The sequence below is a fragment of the Macrobrachium nipponense genome, chromosome 2 (assembly GCF_015104395.2).
Source record: "Macrobrachium nipponense isolate FS-2020 chromosome 2, ASM1510439v2, whole genome shotgun sequence".
Lineage (NCBI taxonomy): Eukaryota > Metazoa > Arthropoda > Malacostraca > Decapoda > Palaemonidae > Macrobrachium > Macrobrachium nipponense.
Genome location: NC_087201.1, coordinates 134,751,348 through 134,778,719, shown reverse-complemented (window position 1 = coordinate 134,778,719; position 27,372 = coordinate 134,751,348). Strand labels below are relative to the sequence as shown.

The 27,372-nt window shown below is 40.2% G+C and overlaps 2 protein-coding genes across 3 annotated transcripts in view; one reads left to right on the top strand and one right to left on the bottom strand.

Moving 5' to 3' along the window:
• The window catches only part of LOC135221016 (uncharacterized), a 405,496-nt gene that overhangs the window by 347,269 nt on the left and 30,855 nt on the right, over positions 1-27,372 (bottom strand). The window lies entirely within an intron of this gene.
• On the top strand, positions 611-14,957 carry LOC135221526 (BLOC-2 complex member HPS5 homolog). The gene is made up of 4 exons (XM_064259251.1): positions 611-789; positions 4,297-4,424; positions 6,385-6,495; positions 13,046-14,957. The coding sequence occupies exons 2-4, from the start codon at positions 4,344-4,346 to the stop codon at positions 13,163-13,165; spliced, it is 312 nt and encodes a 103-aa protein (XP_064115321.1). The 5' UTR covers positions 611-789; positions 4,297-4,343; the 3' UTR covers positions 13,166-14,957.

The window sequence follows — 27,372 nt, the reverse complement described above, 5'->3', positions numbered from 1 at the left end:
ACTGGGGTCTGTTCCTGGGGTGGATATGTACACAACAAATCTGAAAGCTGCATGAAGTCGTGAAAACCATAGCAAAAAAAAAAAAAAAAAAAAGACACTGTTGACAGTTAGTTTACATAGCCAAATTTAAATCTTCTAAGTCATTGGCTCCGGCTATAGATTAAGTATTCAGTTTAGAGATATCTATAAAAAGTATTAAGAACAAGCTTCCTTATCAATAACACTATTAGTTGTTTATTTTAACACAAAGATATTCATATTGGTACTTTTCTGTAATGAATAATTATATTCGTTGATATACGTATATATAGTTATATAATAATTTGTAATAAATTAACATATGATGAAAAAATAAATTATGTATTTTCTCTTCACGGCTTTAAAGGAAATAGATTGTTTACTAGTGTTAATTAGACATAAAAATACGTCCTAAGAAAAAAATGGTTTTATTTACAAATATCAATGAACTACTAAACAGCTTCTTAAAGCTTAAGCCTTAACCAAAATCGAACACCATGGTAAAACTTAATGTTGTTTGATTTTATTCATTTGACTTCAGCTTACTAGTAACTGTTACCAGGTGGCTGACTTTTATTTTCAAATTCTTAGTTATGAAATACACTTTATGATTGAGATAAATTTATGTATAAATCAATGCTTCATACATCGTATTATGATATGATATAACTCATGAGTATTCCTGCTAAAAAAAACAAGCTTCGAACACTTTGGCCTGCGGCAAATCCTACCTGCTGCAAGAGATGATCCTCCCCCAAGTGTCACCTGACCGTAAGTTTCAAGTTTCTTCTTTGTTTAACTCTGATTAATAATTGTTATTTCAAGTGATTTAACTATGTTACCGCTTGATGGAGTAGTTCTATAAGTCGTCAATCAATTGAGAATCTCTTCCTGCCAAACAATTGGTGTGTGTTGGAATAACTCAAGAGTAATTGACCACTTTTCAACCAGCAATTGCTTGTTGCCTTAACTGCAGCATTGTATAAATTAGGTTAGGTTTAAGCAGATTATTGCCCAGATTAGAATAAAGGAGAACGCGGTAATTCTGAGTTGAGTTAAGTTGAATATAAAATTTAGGCCAAAAGCCAAGCACTGGGACGTATGAGGTCATTCAGCGCAGAAATGAAAATTTAACGGAAAAAGGTTTGAAATGTGTAGGGCTACCTAACAGGAGGAAAACCTCGCAGTGAGATGAAGAAAGATATGAAAGGAGGTACTGTAAAAGGAACAAAAGGGGTTGCAGCTAGGAACTGAAGGCACGCTGCAAAGAACCTTAATGCCTGCAGTGCACAGCATGAGGTCCACTGACAGCACTACCTCCTACGGGGACGGTAATTCTGAGAACGCTAACAATTTTGTACCTATCAATCTAGACCTGTCAGTCTGTTAGATAATTGGCATTTCACGGTAAAAGGCAAAGTAACAATAGGTAGTTACCTAATATTCTATAGGTAGTTACTAGTAATTCTACCTAGTATTACCTAATGTGACCCCAGAAACTCGCAGGTAACCCTACTAGGTACTTGATCAGTAATTTCTCTCCAAATACATGACCCATACATACCTATACTAATTTTCTGATTGCTTATCTCATGTTACTGTATTTGGATGTCTAACAGGGGTATTACCCTATTTTAGGTGCGTGCCTTCAGCTTATTGTTTAGGTCACATCCCCAAACTGTTTATATACCTAAATTTGGCTATGATGAGAAGGGGCCCACCCAGGTGGAAACGGGAGTTTTTAGGGGAGGACCAAAACCGAGTGAATTACAGTGTCTGGAGTGGTCTCGGATTCATAAGTCACAAGATCAGCTGTTGGAAAAGTAGGCAGTTCATGTCTTTAATTAATATATGCAAGATTTGAGCATATTGGGCCCCTTACCTGCCCAAAGCATCTTCACCAACAAATGTAGTCAAGTATACTTAAAATACAGAGACCATCGGGAAAATATATATGCTGGATGTCATAACAAAAGTAACATCAGTTGAGGGTTAGTATTGCTAACCACTGCTGTTACCTTTTGTAGCCACACAGGCCTAAACATCTTGACTTAGTGAGACAGTTCAACCACAGGCTCTTAACAAGACTTGTCAGTTTTTGAGTTTGTCAAATTCTGGGTTAATTCACTACAGTCCTTCAATATATTAGTGAATATTGCCTCCCTCCCCCCCAAAAAAAGTAGGGGAAGTTTGAAGTAAAAATATTGTACCATGCATCCTTTGATTTTAAGATTTTTTCTCATTTAAATTTAGCATATGGTAGTTAAGGACAGGTGTAGATCAGTCTTCTGCATGCTGCTTTGTATGGTATATTTATAGTGAATTACTGTACAATTAAGGATGGTCACTAGGCTGTGCAATGAAAGTGTACTGGTAAAAAATTTATATATATAATATAATATATATATATAATATATATATTATATATATATATATATATTATATATATATATATTATATATATTTATTAATATATATAATTTTTCATTCCATCATATTTGCTGTAATAAAATATGTTTGAATTAAATCAAGACAGTACGCTTAGTCATTATGACTAATATTGTAATTATTATGCAAATAAATGAAAAAATTTAGCATAAGGCTATTAAGTGCATTTAAATTTCTTTCATTTGATTCAAGAACAATGCATAACCAGTACTGTTTCAAAAATGTACTTATGTTTATAAAGAAGATAATTTTATGCATATGTCTTATAGATAGTACTTGAATAATGATGAAGAGCATTGTTTTTTTATGGTTTCTAACAAAGCTTGGCAATCATTGAAGACTTGAACATAATTAAAGAATTACCTCACAAGGCATCATACAGTAGTTCAGTTTGTGCAAGCAAAATTTCATATACGTACTACTGTCATGTATTCAAATATCTCTTTGATTTGGAATTTGCTTAAATATCTACAAATAGAAAAACAAATGTTCATTACTTACTTAATGTAGCCTTTATTTCACAGAGAAATTGCAGTTGTTTCAGTTTATAAGCTTATATAAAAATTATACCTCTATAGAGGATTTTAGTTTAACTCATTGTAGAAGTGCTGTGTAAAATGTCAGAAAAACTACTGTCCAAAAATATTTCTTTGTCCAGTAGATCAGATATCTTCTCTTACAAGTTTTATGAAGCTAATATAAATGTTGAACTATATTGATTACTTTGTCCAGCATATCAAATACTCTTGTAAGTTATATGAAGCTAGCATAAATGTTGAGCATATCAGATGCTCTTGTAAATTATATGAAGCTAGCATAAAGCTAGCATAAATGTTGAACTATGTTGAATCCTTGCTCATACAAGGACATATTAAAGGAAATAAGACTCGGGTAACATAGCCAATTCTTTGACGGGCAAAACTGGATCAAATCTAAAAGTTACCAAAGATTGTGACATCACTGAGCTTATTACATTAAATAAACTAATGTTGGGGTTTGTTGAATGCTGAAACGGAGAATATATTAGCTTCAATTCATATTAGAAGTTGTAACAGTCATCAATACAAGAATAAAAAATTAGAAGTGTTGTTCACCCTTTGTAGAATTGAACACGAGTGTATAATACTTGCCAGGCCACCCATCACGACCATTCGTAGAATTGAACATAAGCGTATAACAGTCGGTTACTTGGAGGCCACCCATCACAGCCAAACTTCTGTATATTGACATTGCAAGACTATTTTGTATGACTGACCACTTTTTAATTGATGGATGAATGACAAGTATTGATCTCAAATCCTTAAAAGAAATTATGTCAGTTTTTAACAAATCAGCTTATCATATCCAAGGAATTTTGTTAGCTTTTAACACTTCAGTGTATCAAAGTACAGTGTGCAGTTTTTACGAAGTTGTAATTTTTGGATACTGTGCATCTAATTAGTATTGTCTCATACTAGGACAAACCTTTTAGGCCAGCCATTTGTGATGAGATTTTTTTTTTATTAGTATAAAAAAATTACTGTGTATAAATACTAACTGCAGCATATGTAAAACTACATTTTACTCTCTTGTGTATGAAGTTTTTGATGCTATCTCATAAATTCATAATACAACATACATATCATTGTTGTATACATTAATACCCTCATCCTAGCCTTCTGAACCTGTGCTGTCTATTTATAGCTTGTTTTGCATCTACTACATGCTCAAGTCCTTCATGGCTAATGTCAGTAATAAGGCATTTCCAAAACTGATTTTTGTAATACAAAATTTTGCACTAATTTTAAAAGATTTTTATATACTTATGTTTTTTAATGACATACTTTCCAGATTGGTAAACTCCAAAATGAGTAGATGAGACAAATCTGTAAGTCACCATGTCTTTGCCATATGTTGTTCTGCAGTACAATGACTTGCAACAGTTGAACTTTATTCAACAAGGAAGCACCAGACTTCGGGTAAGTTTTATTTTTTATATTACAACAGATGTTCACTTGTAGTTTTGCTCTTATCTCAGTATTATTTTTTATAATCTTAAGTGTAGTGAATAAGAAGGTATTTTTTCCAAAGCTCTGTAAAAATATTTTGTTGTTGTCTTTAAAAGAGATAGTGTGTTTAAATTAAAAATATTTGTATGCGTGGAATAATTAATTATCAGTGTTGTCTGTTCAGCTTGAAAGGTTAGTTTTGTGCTTTTATATTAGCATGGAACTGTCATTAATGAATTTAGCATCATTCATACACTAGTGTAATACTTCTTGTCAGTCTGTGTTATGAAAGGTATTCTGTTTTACTTAATCTGTTTTGTACATAGTAGCCTACCTTGTAAATAATTTCTGTAGTTATAAAATTCACGACTAATTTTTAACTAAAGAGTTTTCTTGTAAAGATAGAATATCAGAATGGTCTAGTGTAAGCAAATTTACACATCTTGCTTGGGTTTGCCTTTCTCAGTAACCATGAGGGTGTTCATTAAAAGTTATTGTCCCTGGCTTGGCACTGGATGAGTTACACTTGTTGAACAGCTACCACTGGACCCAAGGAAAAAGTGTCCAAGTATCTGTGGTCAGCATCCTTTAGGTAGAACAAAGTGAAAGCGTTTTAACATAGTCAGGAACCAGCATTCAAAATCCTATGAACAGATAAGTTCTCCTTAAATGCCAGGGGGGAACCTAGGTATTCCTCTAATGTCATGCACTTCTGCATGCACAGAATTGGTGACAAAACTTAGACAATGGGGAGTAGGCTTGCTTAATCACCTTGTGTAGTTAAACAAAAGAGTATTCTAGGACACCTTTTTCTTGGCCTGGCCAGGGAGAAACCAATTTTTGTAAGCTGCTGTGAGTCCTCAAACTCACCCACTTTCTTTGAGACAGGCATGGGACTTGGGTGAACATTTACTTTGCACAGACCTGGCGTGTAATGAAGGTGGCCAACATAGGTTGTTGTCACATCTGTGCAGGTGAGATGTCGAACTGAAGTAGGCATTGTAGGACAGGAGATAGAGCCCTCCTGTCCTGAGTCCTTTATAGTCTGTCACTTTGCCAACAAGCACTATTCTGGCCCGAGACCAACTACGTGTAAGAGAATTCTTTGTTATTGGTTGGTCTCTTATGGAGCCCTTGGGTGACCATGAGAGTATAAACCCTTTGAGGAATAGCCTAAGAAAAATAGGTTTTTCCTATGTTAAAACGTGTTTTATAAATGCATTTTTATTTGAAAAGAACTTTTTAATGATAGGAGAAATGCTATCATTTGTGTTTATTTCCACCCTCCTGTCATTTTAGTGGTGAATTTTTGCTAAGCTTTAGGTCTCCAACCCTGTTTTTGTCAGCCAGGTAGTGAGGATGGGAAAGGGTACCACAGCTGTACGTATAGTATTTGAAATACTCAGTTTTTTAAAGGCACCCAAGTTGTTTGGCGAGCATTTTTTCACTTTACACCCTCTTTTCACTGTCTTAAGCTGAATGGTTGAAAGTGCCATGGTGCATGGTTTTTAGGGCAAATTTCATATATCAAATCAGCTATTAGTACAAACAATACTTCTTGCTAATGTCACTTATCCTTTACATAACCCTTACATGCATGCGAGTGGTTGTAAATTGTATCACATATATACCACACCATGATAATTTGAACGCCCTTTGTTTTATTCAGAAACGGGTGAGTAATTTTGCATTTTGAACCATTGTATATTAATTGATTACTTGACCATACAGGAAACGTATATTTGGTATAAATTTTCATATTTAGTGTGATACACTTCTGTACAGGAAACATATTTCTGTACAGGAAACATATTTGGTGTCAATAATCTTTATATTTATAGATACTACTTGAAAAGCATCTATATATTTATGGATACTTGAAAAGCCCAAGTACGTACATACTTCATTGTCTTTATCTCTCTCAATTTAGGTGGCATGCTTTGACTTGTGTCCGTCCTTGATTGTCTTAGGGGCCAACAGTGGTACCATATATATTCTTGACCATGACACCTTGAAACTGAAACATCAGATTCCAACAGGAGTGAGTATGAAGCAGTGGTTTCTGAAAAGTAGTAGTTTTCATTACTTTAATTATCTCAGTCTTAGTGATTTTTCGTATTTGTTTCAAAAAAAGTTGTTCTAAGGGAGCTAGTTGTTTAGGAAAGCCTTAATGACTACATAATTATTAGCTTGTTTTGGATATTTATTGTTTTTGTGTTCCTAATACTGTATTTTTATATTTTGGAAAATTATTTTTATTGTAGTGTCTTAACCGAACAATTATAGAGCCGTGATTTTCCACGAGCGGCAGGATACTAAATTCAAATTTAGCGCGTCGGGCGTCGCCAACACTGGTGGTGATGACGTCATCTTCCCACTCGCGGGAGAACCAGGTACAACTGCCCCAGGTGAATCCAAATTCTTTCCTGCCGGCGTCCGGTGAACATCGGTATTCGGTGCGGTTGGATGACTTTGCTTCGCTTTTTTTCTTGTGGAATTGATCTTCGGAATTGGTGAAGTACTCCTTTTTTGCGTTGTTGGTTATTTTGCTTTTTATTTAGGCGTTGCCATGTCGGATTCTAGTCCGTCGGGAGTTAGGTTTTTGCATCTCAGGATGTAAACTATATTATCCAAGTTAGAATATAGATTCTCACACTAAATGTGTTAAGTGTAGGGGACAGGTTTGTTCAGCAGATCGAACATGTAACGAGTGTAGTGATTGGACTGATTCTCAATGGAAGTTTTTTAGTTCATAACTCGGAGAAATTAGCTAAAGACAGAATTAGAAAAGCAGCGCTTAGGGAAAGTAGACTTAGCTCCGCTTCGTCTTGCGATGCTTCTGTTCCTTCTGTTTCTCCTCAAATTGTTATGTCTCCTTTAACTACACCTCCTATTCCTCCTACTAATCCCGCTTCTCTCCGGCTTCCCGTGTAGTTTCTTCCGACACCATTGCCAGTTGGAATCGAGGTTAGATCAGAAATTTTTCGGTACTAGCGAATACGGTTTTGCAACTTGGTAATTCAGTTAAGACGTTTTTGGAGAAAGCGGCTTCAGGTAAGAGTGTAGTTGAGGGTGCGTCTGTCTGTCCTGACACGTCTCCTAGACAAAGGTCACTGTCCAGCTCCCCCGCACCGGGGAGAAGACATACCGGAAGTCCAAGGGAGTCGATCGGGATTTGCCCACAGACAGGCGCCTCTCTTGTTGTCCTGTTTGTCGCCTCACGGGCTGCGGTTTAAAAGCGTTGGAAAGGTGTTGCGGTCAGACGCCTTTCGAATGATTCAAGCGATTCGTCTCCAGTCGCGCGGCGCTCTTGGCGAGATTCGCCCGTTTCGCGTCCCTTAAAGAGGCGTTCAGGCGCCGATCTTCGCCTCCTCCAGTCAAGCGGTATAAGGAGCCTGAGAGTAGGGTTGCGCCTCGGCCGTTAGCGGCTTGTTCGTCGCCTTCAATCAATGTGCCTTTTTCGGCTCCATCTACTAGTAGAGATTGTGGTTTTAGCGCTGTAGCTAGCAGTTCTAAGGGTGTTTCTTTTAGGCGCTTTTTTCGTCTGTTACGCCTGATGCGCCTGTTTCGCCTCGAATTTCGGCGGCTCCGAGCGAGGCGCAAGTAGTTTTTCCGCCTCCTGCTGAACATTTAGGCTCTTCCAAGCCTACGTTAACTGTTTTTGATTCGTCTCTGGCGCCTTTGCGCAAGCAGTTAGAGATGTTAACCAACTGGATGATAAGAGTCCAAGGGTGGTTCGAAACCTTCAGATCCGGTTGTAGTTCCGTTCTACTTCTTCGGCGGTATCGGAGAATGAAGAAGAAGTAGAGGAGGAGGATTCACATCACCTCTCGTGTTATTCACGTCTCTTAGATTTCTTACTGGTATCTTATCCAGATTATTTTGAGAAAGCGGCTACTCGCTCCCAACTTCGACTTTTTTGATGAGGAGGAAAACTTCAGACCCTCTCCTCCCAAAACTTGTTCTATCTAAAGCGGTTAGACATTCGTTGAAAGAGACGGAGAAATGGATGTCTATGAAAAGAGACTTAGGGAAGGCTCTTTTTGCTTACCCTCCCTCTAAGTTGCTTCGTAAGAGGTATAGGTTTTATGTAACTGGGGAAGCTCCTTCTCTGGGAGTTTCTGCCTCCTCCCGCGGGAGACTTCTCCAGTTTAATCGACTCCTCTAGAAGATCTGCTTTCGCCGCAGCGAAAGTTTTCTTTACAGCGCCTGAGTTGGACCACGTTGTAAAGAATCAATTTAAACTTTTGGAAGTCTTTAGCTTCCTTGATTGGACTATTGGCGCTTTAGCGGCCAAGATCGAAGACTGTCCTTCTCTCTCAGGAGTAGCGGAGGATTGGATTGGTGTTCTGTCCTGTGCGGACAAATCCATTAGGGATGGATGTGATGAGTTAGCTTCGCTCATCGCCTTTGGTACCCTTAAGAAAAGGCAACTTTGGTGCTCCTTTGCTTCTAAAAGGGTTACGTCCCAACAGAAGTCGGCTCTCTTGTTTGCTCCTTTTGTGAAAGATAACCTCTTTCCAGACGATGTAGTGTGTCAATTTCGTCTGCGCTAGATAAGAAATCTACTTCGGATTTACTGGCACAGTCTACTAAGAGACCTAAAGCTCCTGTGGAGACTGTTCCTCTTCGGTTTCTCCTCTGGCCCAAGCGCCTTTTCGAGGGAGAAAACCCAAGCGCTTCTTTCGGCCGAAATCGAATTGCGACCTCAGTCTAAGGCCTCGGCCAAGGTTAACAAACCTTCCAAATGAAAGCTCGGTTTCTTCATGCACCAGTGGGAGCCAGGCTGGCTCTTTTTTGGGAGGAATGGGAAAACAGAGGAGCAGAAGCCTGGGTAGTGCAAGTACTCAAGTTCGGCTATCTATTCCTCTCGTTTCACCTCCCTCGCTCTCACCTGTGCCAATTTTCCATTCCAGGCATATCTCCCGGGCTCAGACAAATTTTCAATGGCGCTAGCCGCAGAAGTGGAAGCGCTTGTTCTCAAAGAACGCGATAGAACAGATAGGAAAGAAGGGGATTTTCCTCCAGGCTTTTACAATCGCCTTTTTGTAGTTCCCAAGTCATCAGGGGGCTGGAAGGCCAGTTTTGGATGTGAGCGCCCTGAACTTGCATGTCCAGAAAACAAAATTTCATATGGAGACCACTCGGTCGGTTCTGGAGTCCATCAGACAGGGGGATTGGATGGTCTCTCTGGACATGCAAGACGATTATTTCACATTACGATACATTGCGAATCTCGGAAGTACCTGAGGTTCATGTTCGAAGGCAAGTGTTTCAGTTTCGGGCGCTTTGCTTCGGACTAGCGACGCTCCTCAAGTTTTCACCAGGGTTTCTATCCCGATAGGAAGCTGGCTACACATATTAGGAGTAAGAATCCCTCCCTCTATCTGGACGATTGGCTTCTCCGGTCGGAATCAGAGAGTCGGTGCATGAAGGACCTTGGGAACAACTCTGGATCTGCCAGAAAGTTAGGAATTCTGGTCAACAAACAGAAGTCCCAGTTCCCAAGTTGGTTCCATCTCAGAGCATCCTTTATTTGGGGATGATTCGAATGCTCAAGTTTTTCGGGCTTTTCTGTACCCCGAAGAGGGTTCAACGGCTGTCTGGAGACAGTTCAGGAGTTCTTGGACAAAAAGGTAAGTTCTGCCAATCAGTGGATGAGGCTCCTGGGCAAATTGACGTCAGTGGAGAAATTTGTGACGTTGGGCGAAGACTGCACATGAGACCTCTGCAGTTTTTCCTGAGAGCCTCTTGGTGCAGGAAGACACAACCAGACTCGATTACCTTTCCTGTCACAGATCAAATAAAAGAGGACCTAAGGTGGTGGCTCTCTCGAGCAAGGTTGGAAGAAGGGTTAGATTTACGACCCATCCTCCCGAACCTACAGTTCTTTTCCGACGCATCGGACACAGGTTGGGGAGCCATACTGGGAAATCAACGGACTTCAGGAGCTTGGTCGGAGAAGGAGAAGAAGTTCACATAAATGTAAAGAACTGTTAGCAATTTTCTTGGGGCTCAGACAGTTTCGGAGCTTAGTAGAGGTCGAGTAGTGGCAGTGCATTCCGACAACTCCACGGCTCTCTCGTACGTGGCGGAAAACAGGGGGGGACTCAGTCTTTCTCTCTGTACGAAGTAGCCAAGGATCTCCTCCTGTGGTCAAACGAAGCGAAAGGTTCAGCTAGTCCCGAGATTTGTTCCGGAAAGATGAACGTCCTGGCGGCGAGTTAAGTCGTCAACAGCAAGTGTTACCTCTGGAGTGGACTTTGGACAACAAGATTTGTCAGAAACTTTGGCGCCTTTGGGGACGACCGTCAATAGACCTGTTCGCGACATCAAGGAACAACCGTCTTCCTCTCTTTTGTTCATCCGTCCCAGATCCTCTAGCTTGGTCGGTGGACGCAATGCTGTTGGATTGGTCGGGTCTGGAAGCTTATGCATTCCCTCGTTCGGTCTAATAAGAGAGGTGCTGAACAAGTTCATGTCGCACAGCAATGTAACGCTAACGTTAATCGCTCCCTTTTGGCCCAGGAAGGAGTGGTTCCCGGACCTTCTCCAGTTGTTAGTAGACTTCCCCAGACTTCTTCCTCCAGAGAAGTGGCTTCTTAAACAACCTCACTTCAAGAGGTTCCACCAAAACTTGTCCGCTCTAGCTCTGACAGGGTTCAGACTGTCCGGAATCTTGTCAGAGCGAAAGGATTTTCAAGAAGAGCTGCAGAAGCTATCGCTCGTTGTAGGAGAGAGTCTTCTAACAAAACTCTATCAAGGGAAGTGGAGAATCTTCAGAGAGTGGTGTAGAAGTGGCTAAAGTCTCTACTTCTGCGACCTCTTTAAACAGAAATAGCAGATTTCTGCTATTTCTTAGGAACTCTAAGAAACTGGCTCCTTCGACGATCAGAGGATATAGAGCCATGCTCTCTTCGGTTTTTCGACATCGAGGTTGGATATTTCCTCCAATTCAGATCTGTCGGACCTCATTAGGTCTTTCGAAACCACTAAGCTCCCGCAAGATACAGTGGCTTGGACTTAGATGTGGTGCTTAAGTTCCTCATGGGGCCACCGTTTGAGCCTTTGAAGTCGGCTTCACTCAGGAACTTGACTAAGAGGCACTCTTTCTTATTGCACTAGCTTCTGCTAAGCGTGTCAGCGAATTGCACGCTATAGACAAAAGAGTCGGTTTCTCTCAAGGCAATGCTGTATTTTCGGTATCTTTGACCTTTCTAGCCAAAAATGAGAATCCTTCTAATCCTTGGCCGAGGAGTTTTGTGGTTAAGGAACTTATCTGATTTGGTTGGACATGAGGAGGAAGAAAGGCTCTTATGTCCAGTCAGGGCTATTAAGCAGTATCTGTTTGCCACTAAGGTATTAGAGGACAATCTTCTAAGTCTGGACCTCGGTTCAAAATCCCTCTCGTCCTCTTTCTAAGAATGCTATATCGTTCTTTATTAGAGAGCTTATCAGGGAAGCTCACTCGCAGTCCGAGAACGACAATCTTTCCGTTCTGAGAGTTAAAGCTCACGAGGTTAGAGCAGTGGCAACTTCTTTAGCAATTCAGAAAGAAATTAATTTTCTTTAGCTTCGATTCTTCCAGAGCCCACGTTCTGGAGATCGAATTCGGTTTTTATTTTGCGCCAGTCATTATCTCAAAGAGATAGAAAAACGGTTTTTCGAGAATTGTAAAACGTTAGGTCCGGTGGCGGTTTCTGGCATGGTGTTGGGAGAGAAACCGGCACAGGGGGTCGTCACCTCTATGCTAAACTTTTCACCTTGAATAGGTTGTCGAGTTCAAGGGAAGCTGGGGTACTGAGTACCTGGGATACTCACCAGTCTGTTAGGTCAGATTTTACAATGGTTGGGATATATTGTTTTTTAAATCTGGTGTTGGTTGACAAATGTTTTGTATGATTGAAGTTTCTGGTCTTAGCCCAGGGCAAGGGCAATCTTTGTTGTTACTATCCTCGTCAGTCAGCCTTGACTCGCTTGAACTACGGAAGGATTCCACTCCTGTAGAGGCTAACTTTGGTCAAATTCCAATTCCTCTACAATAGTAAGAAGAGCACCGACCAGAGGCAGTAACAGTCTGCTGTAGCTCTCTTACAAGGTAAGGTACAACAGACACCTTGAGTGTTTACTGGTCTTGCAATGAAATAAAGTTAACCATTTAAAAAATACTAGTGGTCCACTGAATCCCACCTTCCCATAAATGTGTAATCAGCTCTATAATTGTTCGGTAAGACCACTACAATAAAAATGAAATTTTCATTATTAAAATGAAGTTTTATTGTATACTTACCGAACAATTATGATTATACCCACCCTCCTCCTCCCTTAGGTGGACGGACGGGGCAGAAAGAAATTGGATTCACCTGGGACAGTTGTACCTGGTTCTCCCGCGAGTGGAGGGAGATGACGTCATCACCACCAGTGTTGGCGACGCCGACGCGCTAAAATTTGAATTTAGTATCCTGCCGCTCGTGGGAAATCACGGCTCTATAATTGTTCGGTAAGTATACAATAAAACTTCATTTTAATAATGAAAATTTCATTTGAGAGATATTGCTTTCTAAATACATAAGGTATTTATATACTTACAGAATGGATCTGTTGTGCAGCTTAGCATATCCCCAGATGAGTGCCATGTGGCTTATGCTCTTAGTAATGGATCTGTGGAAGTGTTTGAGGTTAGTACTGTAATGCGCTTTCATGTACAATGAGTTAATATGTTGTATGTGTTGTATGGTTGTTCTAAAGTTTAATTTTACTTTGTAACAAGACGTAAAAGTGATCATTACAGTCGACTGTCATAAATTAAATTATTTTTGCCAAACTGAAGTTGTACAATTATTAATTCATTAATGTTCTCTGTCCTATCACGAAAATTTGCTGTAATGATATCAGAAAACCATATTATTTCCTAAGGCACATTTTAAGAGATGCTTATATCATTAATGTTGTGCTCCTGGGAGATAGGCTGAATTAATATGCACAACATTGTTGCATGACTATCACACATTACTTAGTACATACTGTGTGTTTTGGACCTGAAAGAATGGTTAAAAAAAGGCATGACCTTATTTCCTTCTGGCAAGGGCACAAAAAGACAAAGTAAATACTTTTTGTAAGTCTGTATAATGCACATTATTTCTTTTTACACATGTGGTATAGGCTTGAACATTTTGTGTTAGTTTACAGTACCCAGCAGTAGATAAATCCTGAGTCCTTCTATCATGACAGTATCCTACATTAGATAGAGAGTACTTTTAGAGTACATTACCATTATTACTCGTATGACTACCTTGTGATGCACAAGTATAGCAAGATAGAATATTTGGTAACCCTTCAGCTCTTCCTTTTCACCCTTTTTGAGTCAAGCTGGTATAGAGTACAGTAAAGAAGTTATTTTGTGCTTATTATTATTGACCTATGAATTATAGCCTTTGAGGGACAACACATTCAGTTTTCACCAACTTTGCTTTTAGTTTACTGTAGATAGGGGCTGATATCAAAATTATTGTTCACATTATTGTGAAAAAGTGTTGTGATTTTTTTCTAACAAATATTTTTTATTGTTTGTTCTATCAAAATAGCATTTGTTCATATGTGGAACAAACCCTCAGTCTTAACAATAGGATAGATCTTGCACCAGCTGGAAACCAGTTAAAACAATCAAAGGAATCTCTGGGATCTGGCAACTCATGCGTGTACGAGGTGGAAGCTGGTCGTCGACCAAGCACAGTATCCCATGATGTGTTAGTCTTTCTTTGACCACCTTGGAGAGTAGACGCATTTGCTCTCCTTCCAAGCCGGTTGCTTTGTTTGCCTGTGATTCTTTGTGTTTTCAGTTGTGTCTGTGATTGTGGTTCATCAGTCCATGTGCACTTCCTTTTACCTAAAGAACATTGCCCACAGGTCTTTGGACACTTTTTTCTTGGGTCCTGTGGTGGTTGCCCAACAAGTTGCGTAATTCACCCGGTGCCCCTCAGAGGGCTATCTGTATCTTACCTAAGATGATTGTGTGGAAGAGAGAATGAGTGAGTTGGCTGGCCTCTTTCTTTTTCTTTGTTCCTTTCTTCTTCCTATGGGCAGGTCGAAGAATAGACACGTCATGCTGGAACTGGTCTGATACAGTAAGGTGGTCATACTGGTGGTACTTTTGCATTGTGACTATGCAATAGACAAATTGCTATTCAGTAGTAAGAGTTCCTCTCTAGCAAGGGGAGTGAGGAGTGGTAGCAAACTCCTGTGGCTTATATGGTTTGTTACTAGAACAGCCAGTTTTCTTTTGTTTCTGGAATGCAATGAATCTGCCCATATAACATTGTATTTCAACCCAGATGGTTGAGTTTTAGATATCCGATTTCTATTTTTTCATGGGCTTCAGGCTCCCTTCGTTGGAACTCATTCTTCTAGGAAGGGTGGTCTTGTGGGTTAACTCACAGCCGGTTTAGTATACTTGTACCTCCCTCCAAGTATAAGTTTATCCTATGGTTAAGACCGAGGGTTTGTTCTGCATATGAGCAAATGACAAATTTTTAATCAATTTGTCATGCAGCTAACAAACCTAAGGTCTTAACGTTTAACTGTCCACCTCTAAGCTGCCCCCTCTCACATTTTTCCTGGGTTGGGGGAAAGACTAACGCTTCACAAGATACTGTGCTTGGTTGACGACCAGCTTCCACCTCATATATGCATGAGTTGCCAGATCCCACAGATTCCTTGCTTTACAATCTTTGATTGTTTTAACCAGTTTCCAGCTGGCACAAGAAGATTTGTCCTATTGTTAAGACCTCAGGTTTGTTAGCTATGAAAAATACAAATAGATTAAAAATTTGTCATTTTTCCAGTTATGTGCCAGTTGCAACAATTACAAACCATTCTGTTCTAGTATAGTGTTCTCTACAGTTAGTGGAAAGTTGATTTTAAGCCATTATACTTTGCCCCCCTGACACCATAATTCTGACAGCCAATTTTCCTACAGGAAATGGGTACTATTTGCATTGCCCCTTTAGATGTAATTATAGATATACCCAAGACAACCTTAACCATGCATAGGCATTTTGATTTTTTCAAATTGCTCTTTGTACTGCTTTTGGTGACTGGTTAACAGCTGTGGTTTTCGTTCTCTTGTATTTCCTCTAATAAATTGTTTGTAACTTAAAATGTTGGAGAATATGTGTAATTGGTTGAGGGTGTTCTCATTTAGCCTAGGTTGTCTAAAGATACTACCATTGTTGCAATTATTGACACTTCTCAAATGCAAAAGGAAATTGGTGTTATTTGTAAGGGGTTGTGTTGGTACAGTATTTCACCCTACTCAAAAATTTAGTATGATCTCAAATTTCATGTGATGAATTAAAAAATATACCATAATTGAAATAAAGTTGTGATATTCTTCTAATGTTACCCACTTCATAGATGCACAAGAAATGATACTGTTAACTAGTGAGAACCTGAAGGCCCTTGTGTAAATTTGCTAACCTACCTGGACTAACTGTATGATCATTATTTCTAAAGTGTAACTGGAATTTTATATTAGTAACTTACCAAGTACTAGTTACATACATATCAGTTTCATTTATTCACAGCAGTTTAGATTAAAATTTTGCAGTAGTATCGGGATAGTATTCTATGATCTGTGTAGGTGACACCAGTCTCGCCCTCTGCAACTTCTGGTGATAACATGTGATGTTGGCAGCAGTTCATTTTTTGCCAGTTATTTACCAGACTTCAGTTTTCAGACTGAAAGTCTGGTAACTTCACCCAAAAGCTTCTGGGTGAGTTTTTCCTTGTTTTTTTGTTTCTTACTGGAGTAGTACATCAATAGTTCATTTTTACAGCTAAATTGCAGTTAATTGATTTACTACCCTTTGCCGAATGGTGGACTACAGTGAACCCTCTGGATTCATGGACTCACGTATTCGCGGATTTCTTTCTGGAACATATACCTCATTATTTGTGGTAAATCCACCTATTCACAGATTTTTCTATCAGAAATATCCACAATTCATAAAATGGACTTTTTGTGGTAAAACTATTAAAAAACCAGGTATCCAGGTATAAACATTTTTAGTGGGTTTTTCTTGAGTTTTAACTAAAAAAAATAGGGAGTTTTACATTTTTATGGCTATAGGGGTTTCAACTATCGGGGGTTTGAGCTATTTGGTTGGGTCTGGTACCCATCTCCAGTGAATACAGGGGGATCACTGTATAATGTAAACATTGGTTTGTCGAACTGATGTATATGTTTGTTACGGACCTGATATCTTACGAAAATACCATTTCAGTAGTGAACTTACAATCTTTTGATTATTTCATTTTTACCATGAGTAATGTAACAATGTAAAAGTTGCTGAGTTGATAGACAAGTAGTGTAATATGTAATGTAAACATTGCATTTGTTACCAGGCACTTCTTGCAGGATTAGTATATTTTGTTAGTTAATAAAGGTGCATTTCTGGGACAGCACATGTGCCCCGGTGTCTCCAGTATACATAACTCTTAAGTGGTCTTACTGTAAGAAGTTCCGATTGCCCAGTAGAGTTGGAACTCATAGTGGATCCCAAGTGTCCACTGGGAAATTCTCTCATCTCAGAGAGAGAGAGAGAGGGAGAGAGAGAAAGAGAGAGACGAGACGAGAGAGAGAGAGAGAGAGAGAGAGAGAGAGAGAGAGAGCTGCTAATCCAACCCCCACCATATCATAATAAATTGACATATTTGACAGCTCTGGTTTCCAGCGAGTTAAACAAAGATGAAGGAAAGGATATTTGTTTCTTTAAAATACTATCAGTACAAATTTTGTAATTACAGTTATATTATTATTATTTGAAAATCTTCTTTCCCACCATTAAACCTACATGAAGGGGTCATTGCCTGATGTGCCTTCTCCACTGCCTTCTATCAAAAACATCATCCTCCACCAAATCTCTTCTCTACATATCTTCCTTCACTTTATCTCACCATCTAATTCTCTGTCTTTTTTCTCTAATAGTTTCTTCCAAAGCCCTCGTCACTCCCTCCTCATCATCCATCCTCAACACATGCCCATACCACCTCATTTGTGACACTCTTATTACCTCTGTAATCTTTGCTAAGCCTGCCCTTCTTATTTTGTCATTTTCCAATCTCTCAAGCTTTATTCCTCTTTTCTTCTTGGAGCCCATGTTTCCGATCCTTGCATTAATGCTGGTCTTAACACTGTGCTATAGATCTTGACTTTTAGCTTGATTGGCATTTTCTTATCACTTCTATTCCAGCTACCTCTCTCCACTTCCCCCATGCAGCTTTTATCCTACTGTCAACTTCAGCCTCACATCCTCCCTCTTGGCTTAAAGTAGATCCTAAGTATTTAAACTTTTCCACCTGTTTTATAACCGAGCCTCTTCTTTCTTGCATTACTATTCTGCCTCTTTTTCCTACTACTCACCAAAACCTGTTTTATTCACATTCATCTTTAAGCCACCCCTCTCTAAAGACTCCGCTACTCTCCAACCCTTCTCTGTAGGTCTTCCTCATTTTTGGCAGTAATCACCAGATTGTCGGCGTAGAACTCCCACAGTTCTTCTTTCCTGATCTCTTCACTTAACACATCCTGACCAGCACAAACAAAAATGGGCTTAATGCTGACCCCTGGTGTGATCCAACACTAATTTCAAAGTTGTCTGCTTCCCCAACTGCAGTTATTGCTTTTGTTCTCATTCTATGGTATATCATCTTGAGCAGCCTAACCAACTTTTCTGGGACTTTCCTCTTCCTCAAATACCAAAACATTACTTCTCTTGGGATTCTATTGTATGCTTTCTCCAGGTCCATAAATACACAATAGAGCTCCTGGTTTCCCTCTAGTCTCTTTTTCTGTAGCTGTCTTACCATGAAGATTGCATCCACCATCCCTCTGCCTCTCATGAATCCATGCTATTATTTCCCGATCTTTACAATCTCTCTTAATCTCTTGTCCAGTATCCTCTCTCAAACTTTCAATCTATGCTCTGTTGGTTTAATTCCCTTGTAGTTACCACAATCCATGACATCTCCCTTCTGCTTGTATATACATATCATTAGACTCTCCCATTCCCTTGGCATTCCTTCTTCCTATATAGCTTTTAATAAATCCCACATCCATTTCTCCCCCTTTGTACCTAGTAATTTGATCACTTCAATTTGGAACTCTGATGGGCCTAGTGTTTTACCATTCTTCATTTTATTTACAGTAATGCTCTCTTCACTTATGTATCCTGTATCCCTGTCACTGGTCCGTCTACCCTCTGTGCTTCCCACATCTCTCTCTCACTTTCAGTATTTAATAGTGGTTCAAAATACTCTCCATCTCTTCTTAATGCCTTCATCCCTGTACAATATATTTCTCTCTCTATCCTTGATGACACCCAATTTGCCCAAATCCTGTCTTTGCCTTTTCCTCAAGTTTGAAATCTTATAGATATCCTTTTCTCTTTCTCATGTTCCTAGCCTTTCATTCAACTGCTCCGCTGCATCTCTTTCCTCTTCTCTGTACTGTTCTTCAGCACCCTGTGCATGTCTTACTTTCCAGTCCTTAAATGCTTTTCATTTTCTTTGAATTGATTCATGCACCTCTCCATTCCACCACCTCTTTTCTCCTCTTGACACTCCAAATCCGCTGGTTCTTCCCACCAGTTCCTCTGCTTCCCCTACAAATATTTCTCTTATGTCTGCCTAGATATTTTCCACTCTGTCACCCTGTCCAAATTCTACATTCCCCCTTTCCAGACATCTCTCTCACAGTCCTAAATTGCTCCCCCTTTTCTTCTTTGAGGTCCCAAATTGTAATTCTAGATTTCCTCATTCTCTTTTTGAATTTTGTACCTCTCATTTTAAAATCCATCACCACCAACTTATGTTTTTAACATGCTTCTCCCATGATCACTTTGCAGTTCATCCCATTGCTTTTGTCAGCTCTTCTAATCAGGATGTAATCTATTTAGCTTTGCACTCCTCCACTTTCATAAGTTATCAAGTACTTATCCAACTTCTGAATCCGATTCAAAACTCTGAGCCATCTCAAATGTACCATAAAAATTTTCTCATCACAGTAAAAGAGAGAGAATTATTATTTTTATTATTTAATGTTATTGAATTTACACATAAAAGCTTGAAAACCTATAAATTACATAAAAATTAAAAAAAACTTTTGCTGGGTTTCTCAACGATTCGCAAAGTTTGCGTGTCTGAAAAACTCACATATGATAATTAGTTAGGTTCCAAAGAAAAGTTTGCGCTATTGCGAATTTGCTCAACTTGAATCGCGTAAGATTGAGGTATTATTGTATGTGCTTTTCTTTCTCACTTAAGAGTTTTACAGACCTCTGTGTCTTCTTCCAGGGGTGCCAAACTTCACCTGAGCTCATAGCTAGTCTGGCATGCCAACAACAGCCAGGCACCAACTCTTGCTCTGAGCACGCAATAGCGCTCATTACTTCTGAAGAGAATAAATTTTCCGTTCTATTTGGATATTCAAGTTTGAAGGCGGTCAGGAACCATGTTTTAGCAAGAGCTAGTTTCTTCTCATTAGAACTCCTGGCAACAACTACAGCCTAGTGCCAGCTCATTCTTTGGGAGCCTAAAGCGCCCTCTGGTGCTTAAGAGGAATAGAGAGCTCTCTGCCTGGCTGAATGGTCCATCTGATGAACCGTAATCCCAGACCAGTTATAACCCAGGGTGTTATGGCAGGAACTCTTATAGTCTTCTGAGTAGAGGATCTTGCCCATTACCCTAATGGATGTTATCTTCTGAGACACTCAGATTTAGGAGAAGCATTTGCTTCCTTTTAACAAAAGCTAAAAATGTTAGAACAGCCTCTACCTCAATACTTTTCAATGGCTATATGTCTCTTATATCCATTCGACATTCAAACTATTGGTAGTATAATCGTTCTTTGTTTCTCCTGATTTTGAGAGTCAAAAAATAAAATTTTGGCAGTATCTTGCAAATTTTAGTTACTGGCATGGTATTGCAGAAGGAAGCATAGGAATCTATCCTATTGGCCAGACCTTCACTTTGTAGTGAAGTGTTGAAGTTTTGGGAGCTTGGAGGGTACAGTGTACCCAGAGTACCCAGCACTCTTAATGGATGGGTTGTGGTTCTACTTCAGTATAGGTGACAACATAATCTGGTTGCTTTTATTATGGTGGTGCACCTAGGGCAAGGGCACCTCCAAAGTTTGGCTAGCCATTGGATAGTTCTGTAGCCACATAACTTTCACTGATGCTTTGGTAGTGATCGGAGTACTCCTCTGCTACAATGCTCCCCCTGATATAGAGGCGACCCCCGGCTTTACTGCCATGCCACTACAGGTCAAAATGCATTGTTTTAATTGCTAGCAGCTTTTCTATTACTAATTCATTACATGACTTATGCTTTAGTGTAGAATAAGTCCATATAGTATCTCACCTCCTGTCAAAGTGGGAATCAGCTACGTATGTATTGTTCACACGCGAACAAACCTTCGGTCTTAACAATAGGATAATTTCATACAATCAACTTACCTGTCAGATATATACATAGCTAAGACTCCGTCGTCCCCGACAGAAATTCAAATTTCGCGGCACACGCTGCAGGTAGGTCAGGTGATCTACCGTCCTGCCCTGGGTGGCAGGATTAGGAACCATTCCCGTTTTCTATTCAATATTTTCTCTGTCGCTTGGAATGTAAACAACTTGTTTGCAGTTCCTCCTGACTTGATTTTTGGATTTCATCGCCATCGATCTTCTGGGCTATCTTTTGCAGGAAGTACTGGATCTTTGGTTCGGCAAACGCATATTAATTTGTTTTAATAACTTTGGCTTCGAAAATTTTGAAGAATTGTTTACGTGTAACTACCGAACTTTTCGGTAGACACTCACTCACATAGTTTGCAAGAAGGAAAATTTTAATATTTATTCATAATAACGGGTAGTAAATGTTAGAATTGATTGAGCTAACTTCCTTCTTGAGGAAGTCAGGAATAGAATTAGTTACGCTTCCTTTAGAAGTTTTTTATAGCTCTCGTACTAACGAGCAGTTAGAGCATTAACAATGCTAGTAGTGTTGTATCCTCATCTCCTTCTTACTTCACAGAATCTTCAAATTCATATTGCAATTTGAAGACAAAGGAATGTAGCTCAAAATACGAGCTATTGAAAGGTAAGAAGTGATTTTAGTGTTCACAGTGCAGTGGAGGGTGCGTTCTGATCGGCTCTGTTTCGCTCCCAGGGCCTAGACCTCTTCCAAGCTCACCAGAGGAGAAGAAAGTCGAAAGCCTTACGGAGGTTATGGAGAATCCCCACCGATCAGCGTCCCCTCGGCAGGATCTGTAGAACGTCCCAGACTGCCCAAGTTCGCCATTGGAAAGGCGTCCTAAACAGTAGAGGGTGCGTCCGATCGGCTCTGTCTCGCTCTCAGGCCTAGACCCTCTTCCAAGCTCACAAGCCCAGAGGAGAAAAGTCGAAAGCCTTACGGAGGTTATGGAGAATCCCCACCGATCGGGCGTTCCCTCGGCAGGATCTGTAGAACGTCCCAGACTGCCAGGGATAGCCATTGGAAAGGCATCCTTTAAAAAGTGCGTCTCTTCTTCCGTTTCTTCATATTACATCCGAAAAGACGAAGAATGTTACATGTTTGGAGTTCGGACGATCTGGCGCTTTCTCTGAAAACTAAGAGAACATTGAGCGAGAGGCTGAGATCCAGCCAGCAAGCTAGTGCGAGCCACGTTTCCAACAGAACCAGCAGCGAGCCGCGTTTCCAACAGACTAGCGCGAGCCTCGTTCATACAGATAAACGCGAGCCGCTTTCCAACAGAGCGCGAGCAGCGTTCCAGAACTTTTTTCTTGGTGCAAGGCGCCTTCAAAGAGAAAACAGACGGCTAGACTGAGGAGCCTTTTAGTAGAGTGGCAATCAGAAGGTTGCTTCCATTGAACGTTTACTGGCAAGAGGCTCTAGTAGAGACTAGAGGCGCTCGGAACTATCAGGGCGCACGGGACCTTCCACGCAAGCGGAACGTTCCAGGAGCGAGTCTCCTTTCTAGCGTGTGGAAACATTCCAGGCGCGCGGAAACTATCCAGGCGTAGGCGCAAGGATCAGGCGTCAGAATATTCCAAAATCTTCATTTGACGAGAGAGGTCAGTCGCGAGACTCCTCTTTGAGTTTTTTTTTTTTTAACTTGAGCAACCTTCCCCCTGGCAAATGTGCAAGATGTCGCACAGGCGGGCCGTTGCTTTTGTCAGAAGGATTCTGATACTAAGAGAAGCCCTTTCATTATTCAAAAGACTCCTGTGTTAGGCAGTTCCTCTCAATGCGGACTCTCTCCTTCATCCATGCTCTTCCCTCGTTTTGAAGGAGGCAAGAGCTTTGGGAGTTTTTCTTAATAAGAATCTCAATCGACGGTTTGGGTATGATGGCGGATAGGAAAAATATCTACTTCCTCCGTAAACCCTAGTGATGAACAGGAATTCTGTCTCTTCCGCGATTTATGAGGAAATCACGAAGATTTAAAGAGTTCCTGGATTAACTTCCTTCCTTAAGGATATATATATACTCTTTCTATCGTTCTATTAACGAAAAGAACGAAGATAGTAGAAGGTAGTAGAGTATCTGCTGTATGAGAATACGATACGGTCAAATCATAAACACATTACTGTAGTTACTTCTTGCTGTGCAAAACTCAAATTACCAGTATCCTTCTACGACTTTCCTAGGAAAAGCACTACGCTTAAAGGGATTGTTAAGACAAACACCTACTTAGCTCTAGATTTATCGAAGTCTTGTTTCGCTTAAATATGCTTTAATAAGAACTTCATGAAGTTCGATAATAATTTTATTAAAATTCCTTTATTAAATGGAGTAGCTGGCAACTCTGGAAGAGTAAGGCCAGACGGCTAATGGAGACTGCTTTCGCGAGAGCTGAGAGTGAGACCAACGCAGTACCATGTAGGTGTCAGTCATGAGCGGTCGGGTTATCTCTCTCCCTCTTCTGCGGGATGGAATAACTATCGGTATCTCTCCCCTACAATCGCGGTCTTCAACCTCGGATTGAGGGGATAGTTAAGCTAACATAAATAAAATATTGTATGCCTTTTGCTAAGAAGCTTTCAATAAGAGAGATAGTACAACCTTTCAATGTCTGTTTACCGTAGGTAACATTATTAAAGGATTCTATCGCAGCAGAACATTAATATTATAATAATGCTCTCAGGCTTACGAAAGCATAGCTTATTAAGAGTACCTGCTCAGAAGAAGATGGATGAGTCGGATGGGAAACATTCTCTTTGTGGCAGAACTTGTTTACCCTGAATGGACTATACTACGTATATATATAAAGTTTTTTTCCTACTAAGAACGGAATAACATGCGAAAGGATGTCGGGTACCATAAAGGCACAGGTGTCTGCACATAACCTAAAAAGAAATTAGATAGGAAGCGCCAGCCTGGCGCAGTGCGCCGGAGAGCGTTCCAGCCTGGCGCAATGCGCCAGAAGCGCCAGCCTGGCGCAAATTGCGCCAGAAGCGCCAGCCTGGTCAGTGAGCCAAGAGCACCATCCAAGATTTTCTCGTTTTAGCGAGTTATTAACCTAGAGTCCAGTAGCCTCTCGGACACCAGGCTCGGTAACGGCAAGATTCGTTCCTGATTTCGTTATCCATTTTAATCACGTTAGGCACAATTCCACGACTCTTCTCATATCGCAAAGAGCATCGAGAATCTCGTTTTTTTCGCTCCTATTCACGTTAACAAAGAGAACCTTCTCGATCGACGATAATAACCCTCTTACGCCGGAGCGGTAAAAAAAATTTGTCTCCCGTGTGCCGGAGGGGTTTCGGAGTGAGCGCGGAAGCGGAAAAAAATATTTTTTTCAAAATCACAGCACGCTTAGTTTTTCAAGATTAAGAGTTCATTTTTGGCTCCTTTTTTTGTCATTGCCTGAAGTTTAGTATGCAACCATCAGAAATGAAAAAAAAATTATCATTATCCAATATATAAATAATGCGATATATGATAGCTTAAAAACGAAAATTTCATATATAATTGTATTCAAATCACGCTGTGCCGCAAACGGTTAAAGGTAACAAGTTACTTTTTTTTCGTTGTAATGTACACTAAATTGCAATCATTTTGGTATATAACACATTGTAAAACGATCAAAGCAACAGAGAGAAAAATATTATCACAAAATAATGCATGAATTCGTAACGCGTGGACGTAAACAAATATTTTTTTCAAAAATTCACCTATATTCTAAATATTGTCCTAGAGACTTCCAGTTACTTTCAAAATGAAGACAAATGATTGAATATTACTATACTGTAAGAGTATTAGCTTACAATTGCAGTTTTCGACCATATCTGACGAGTTAAAGTTGACTGAATGTCGAATTTTTTATATATTATATTTTTTATATGCAATTATTTTGGAAATAAGAAAGATACAACCTTCTAAATTTTTATTTTTTCGTTTTATTCTACATGAAATTGCGCACATTTTCATATATAAAACTCTATGAAATGCCTAATATGAAATGGAGCAAATATTCCGAGAATGGTATGTACGTATTTCGGAGATTTGTGGCGGAGAATCTCGCGCGGAAGGGAAGGAAAGATTTTTTTAAATTCACCATAAATCTAAATATTTTGCTAGAGACTTAGGAATTTGTTTCAAGATGAAGATAAATCACTGAATATTACTAGACTGTAAGGAGTTTTAGCTTACAATTGCGTTTTTCGGCCATTTTGGTAGGGTCAAAGTTGACCGAACGTGTGTTTTTTTTCTATTTATCGTGATTTATATGCAAATGTTTCAAAAAATGAGAAAAGCTACAACCTTCAATTATTTTTTGTTGTATTCTACATAGATTTGCGCACATTATCATATATAAAACTTTATGTAACGGCTAATTTTATTGTAGTGTCTTACCGAACAATTATAGAGCCGTGATTTCCACGAGCGGCAGGATACTAAATTCAAAATTTAGCGCGTCGGCGTCGCCAACACTGGTGGTGATGACGTCATCTCCCTCCACTCGCGGGAGAACCAGGTACAACTGCCCAGGTGAATCCAATTCTTTTCCTGTCCGGCGTCCGGTGAACATCGGTGGTCGGTGCGGTGGATGACTTTCCTTCGCTTTTTTTCTTGTGGATTTGATCTTCGGAATTGGTGAAGTACTCTTTTTTGGCGTTGTTGTTATTTTGCTTTTTATTTAGGCGTTGCCATGTCGGATTCTAGTCCGTCGGGAGTTTAGGTTTTGCATCTCAGGATGTAAAACTAGATTATCCAAGTTAGAGTATGATTCTCACACTAAATGTGTTAAGTGTAGGGGACAGGTTTGTTCAGCAGATCGAACATGTAACGAGTGTAGTGATTGGACTGATTCTCAATGGAAGTTTTTTAGTTTCATACTCGGAGAAATTAGCTAAAGACAGAATTAGAAAAGCAGCGCTTAGGGAAAGTAGACTTAGCTCTGCTTCGTCTTGCGATGCATCTGTTCCTTCTGTTTCTCCTCAAATTGTTATGTCTCCTTTAACTACACCTCCTATTCCTCCTACTAATCCCACTTCTCCGGCTTCCCGTGTAGTTTCTTCCGACACCATTGCCAGTCTGGAATCGAGGTTGTAGATCAGAAATTTTCGGTACTAGCGAATACGGTTTTGCAACTTGGTAATTCAGTTAAGACGTTTTTTGGAGAAAGCGGCTTCAGGTAAGAGTGTAGTTGAGGGTGCGTCTGTCTGTCCTGACACGTCTCCTAGAACAAAGGTCACTGTCCAGCTCCCCCGCACCGGGGGGGAGAAGACATACCGGAAGTCCAAGGGAGTCGATCGGGATTTGCCCACAGACAGGCGCCTCTCTTGTTGAGCCTGTTGCGCCTCAACAGGGCTCGGTTAAGCGTTGGAAAGGTGTTGCGGTCAGACGCCTTTCGAATGATTTCAAGCGATTCGTCTCCGGTCGCGCGGCGCTCTTGGCGAGATTCGCCCGTTTCGCATCCCTTAAAGAGGCGTTCAGGCGCCGATCTTCGCTCCTCCAGTCAAGCGGTATAAGCAGCCATGAGAGTAGGGTTGCGCCGCGGCCGTTAGCGGCTCATTCGTCGCCTCAATCTGTGCCTTTTTCGGCATCATTACTAGTAGAGATTGTGGTTTTAGCGCTGTAGCTAGCAGTTCTAAGGGTGTTTCTTAGGCGCTTTTTCGTCTGTTACGCCTGATGCGCCTGTTTCGCCTCGAATTTCGGCGGCGCTCCGAGCGAGGCGCAAGTAGTTTTTCCGCCTCCTGCTGAAAACATTTAGGCTCTTCCAAGCCTACGTTAACTGTTTTGATTCGTCTCTGGCGCCTTTGCGCAAGCAGTTAAGAGATGTAACCAACTGGATGAATGAGTCCAAGGGTGGTTCGAAACCTTCAGATCCGGCTGTAGTTCCGTCTACTTCTTCGGCGGTTACGGAGAATGAAGAAGAAGTAGAGGAGGAGGATTCACACCACCTCTCGTGTTATTCACGTCCTCCTTAGTTTTCTTCGGTATCTTATCCAGATTATTTTGAGAAAGCTGCTCCGCGCTCCCCAACTTCGACTTTTTTGATGAGGAGGAAAACTTCAGACCCTCTCTCCCCAAAACTTGTTCTATCTAAAGCGGTTAGACATTCGTGAAAGAGACTGAGAAATGGATGTCTATGAAAAGAGACTTAGGGAAGGCTCTTTTTGCTTACCCTCCCTCTAAGTTGCTTCGTAAGAGGTTATAGGTTTTATGTAACTGGGGAAGCTCCTTCTCTTGGAGTTTCTGCCTCCTCCCAGGGAGACTTCTCCAGTTAATCGACTCCTCTAGTAAAGATCTGCTTTCGCCGCAGCGAAAGTTTCTTTCACAGCGCCGGAGTTGGACCACGTTGTAAAGAATCAATTTAAACTTTTGGAAGTCTTTAGCTTCCTTGATTGGACTATTGGCG

What these genes read in the sequence shown, in the direction of transcription:
- LOC135221526 (XM_064259251.1), top strand. Translation starts at nt 4,344, where the DNA reads ATGTCTTTGCCATATGTTGTTCTGCAGTACAATGACTTGCAACAGTTG. An exon ending in AAGGAAGCACCAGACTTCGG is followed by an intron (nt 4,425 to 6,384) that starts GTAAGTTTTATT and finishes CTCTCAATTTAG; the next exon opens with GTGGCATGCTTTGACTTGTG. An exon ending in AACATCAGATTCCAACAGGA is followed by an intron (nt 6,496 to 13,045) that starts GTGAGTATGAAG and finishes ATATACTTACAG; the next exon opens with AATGGATCTGTTGTGCAGCT.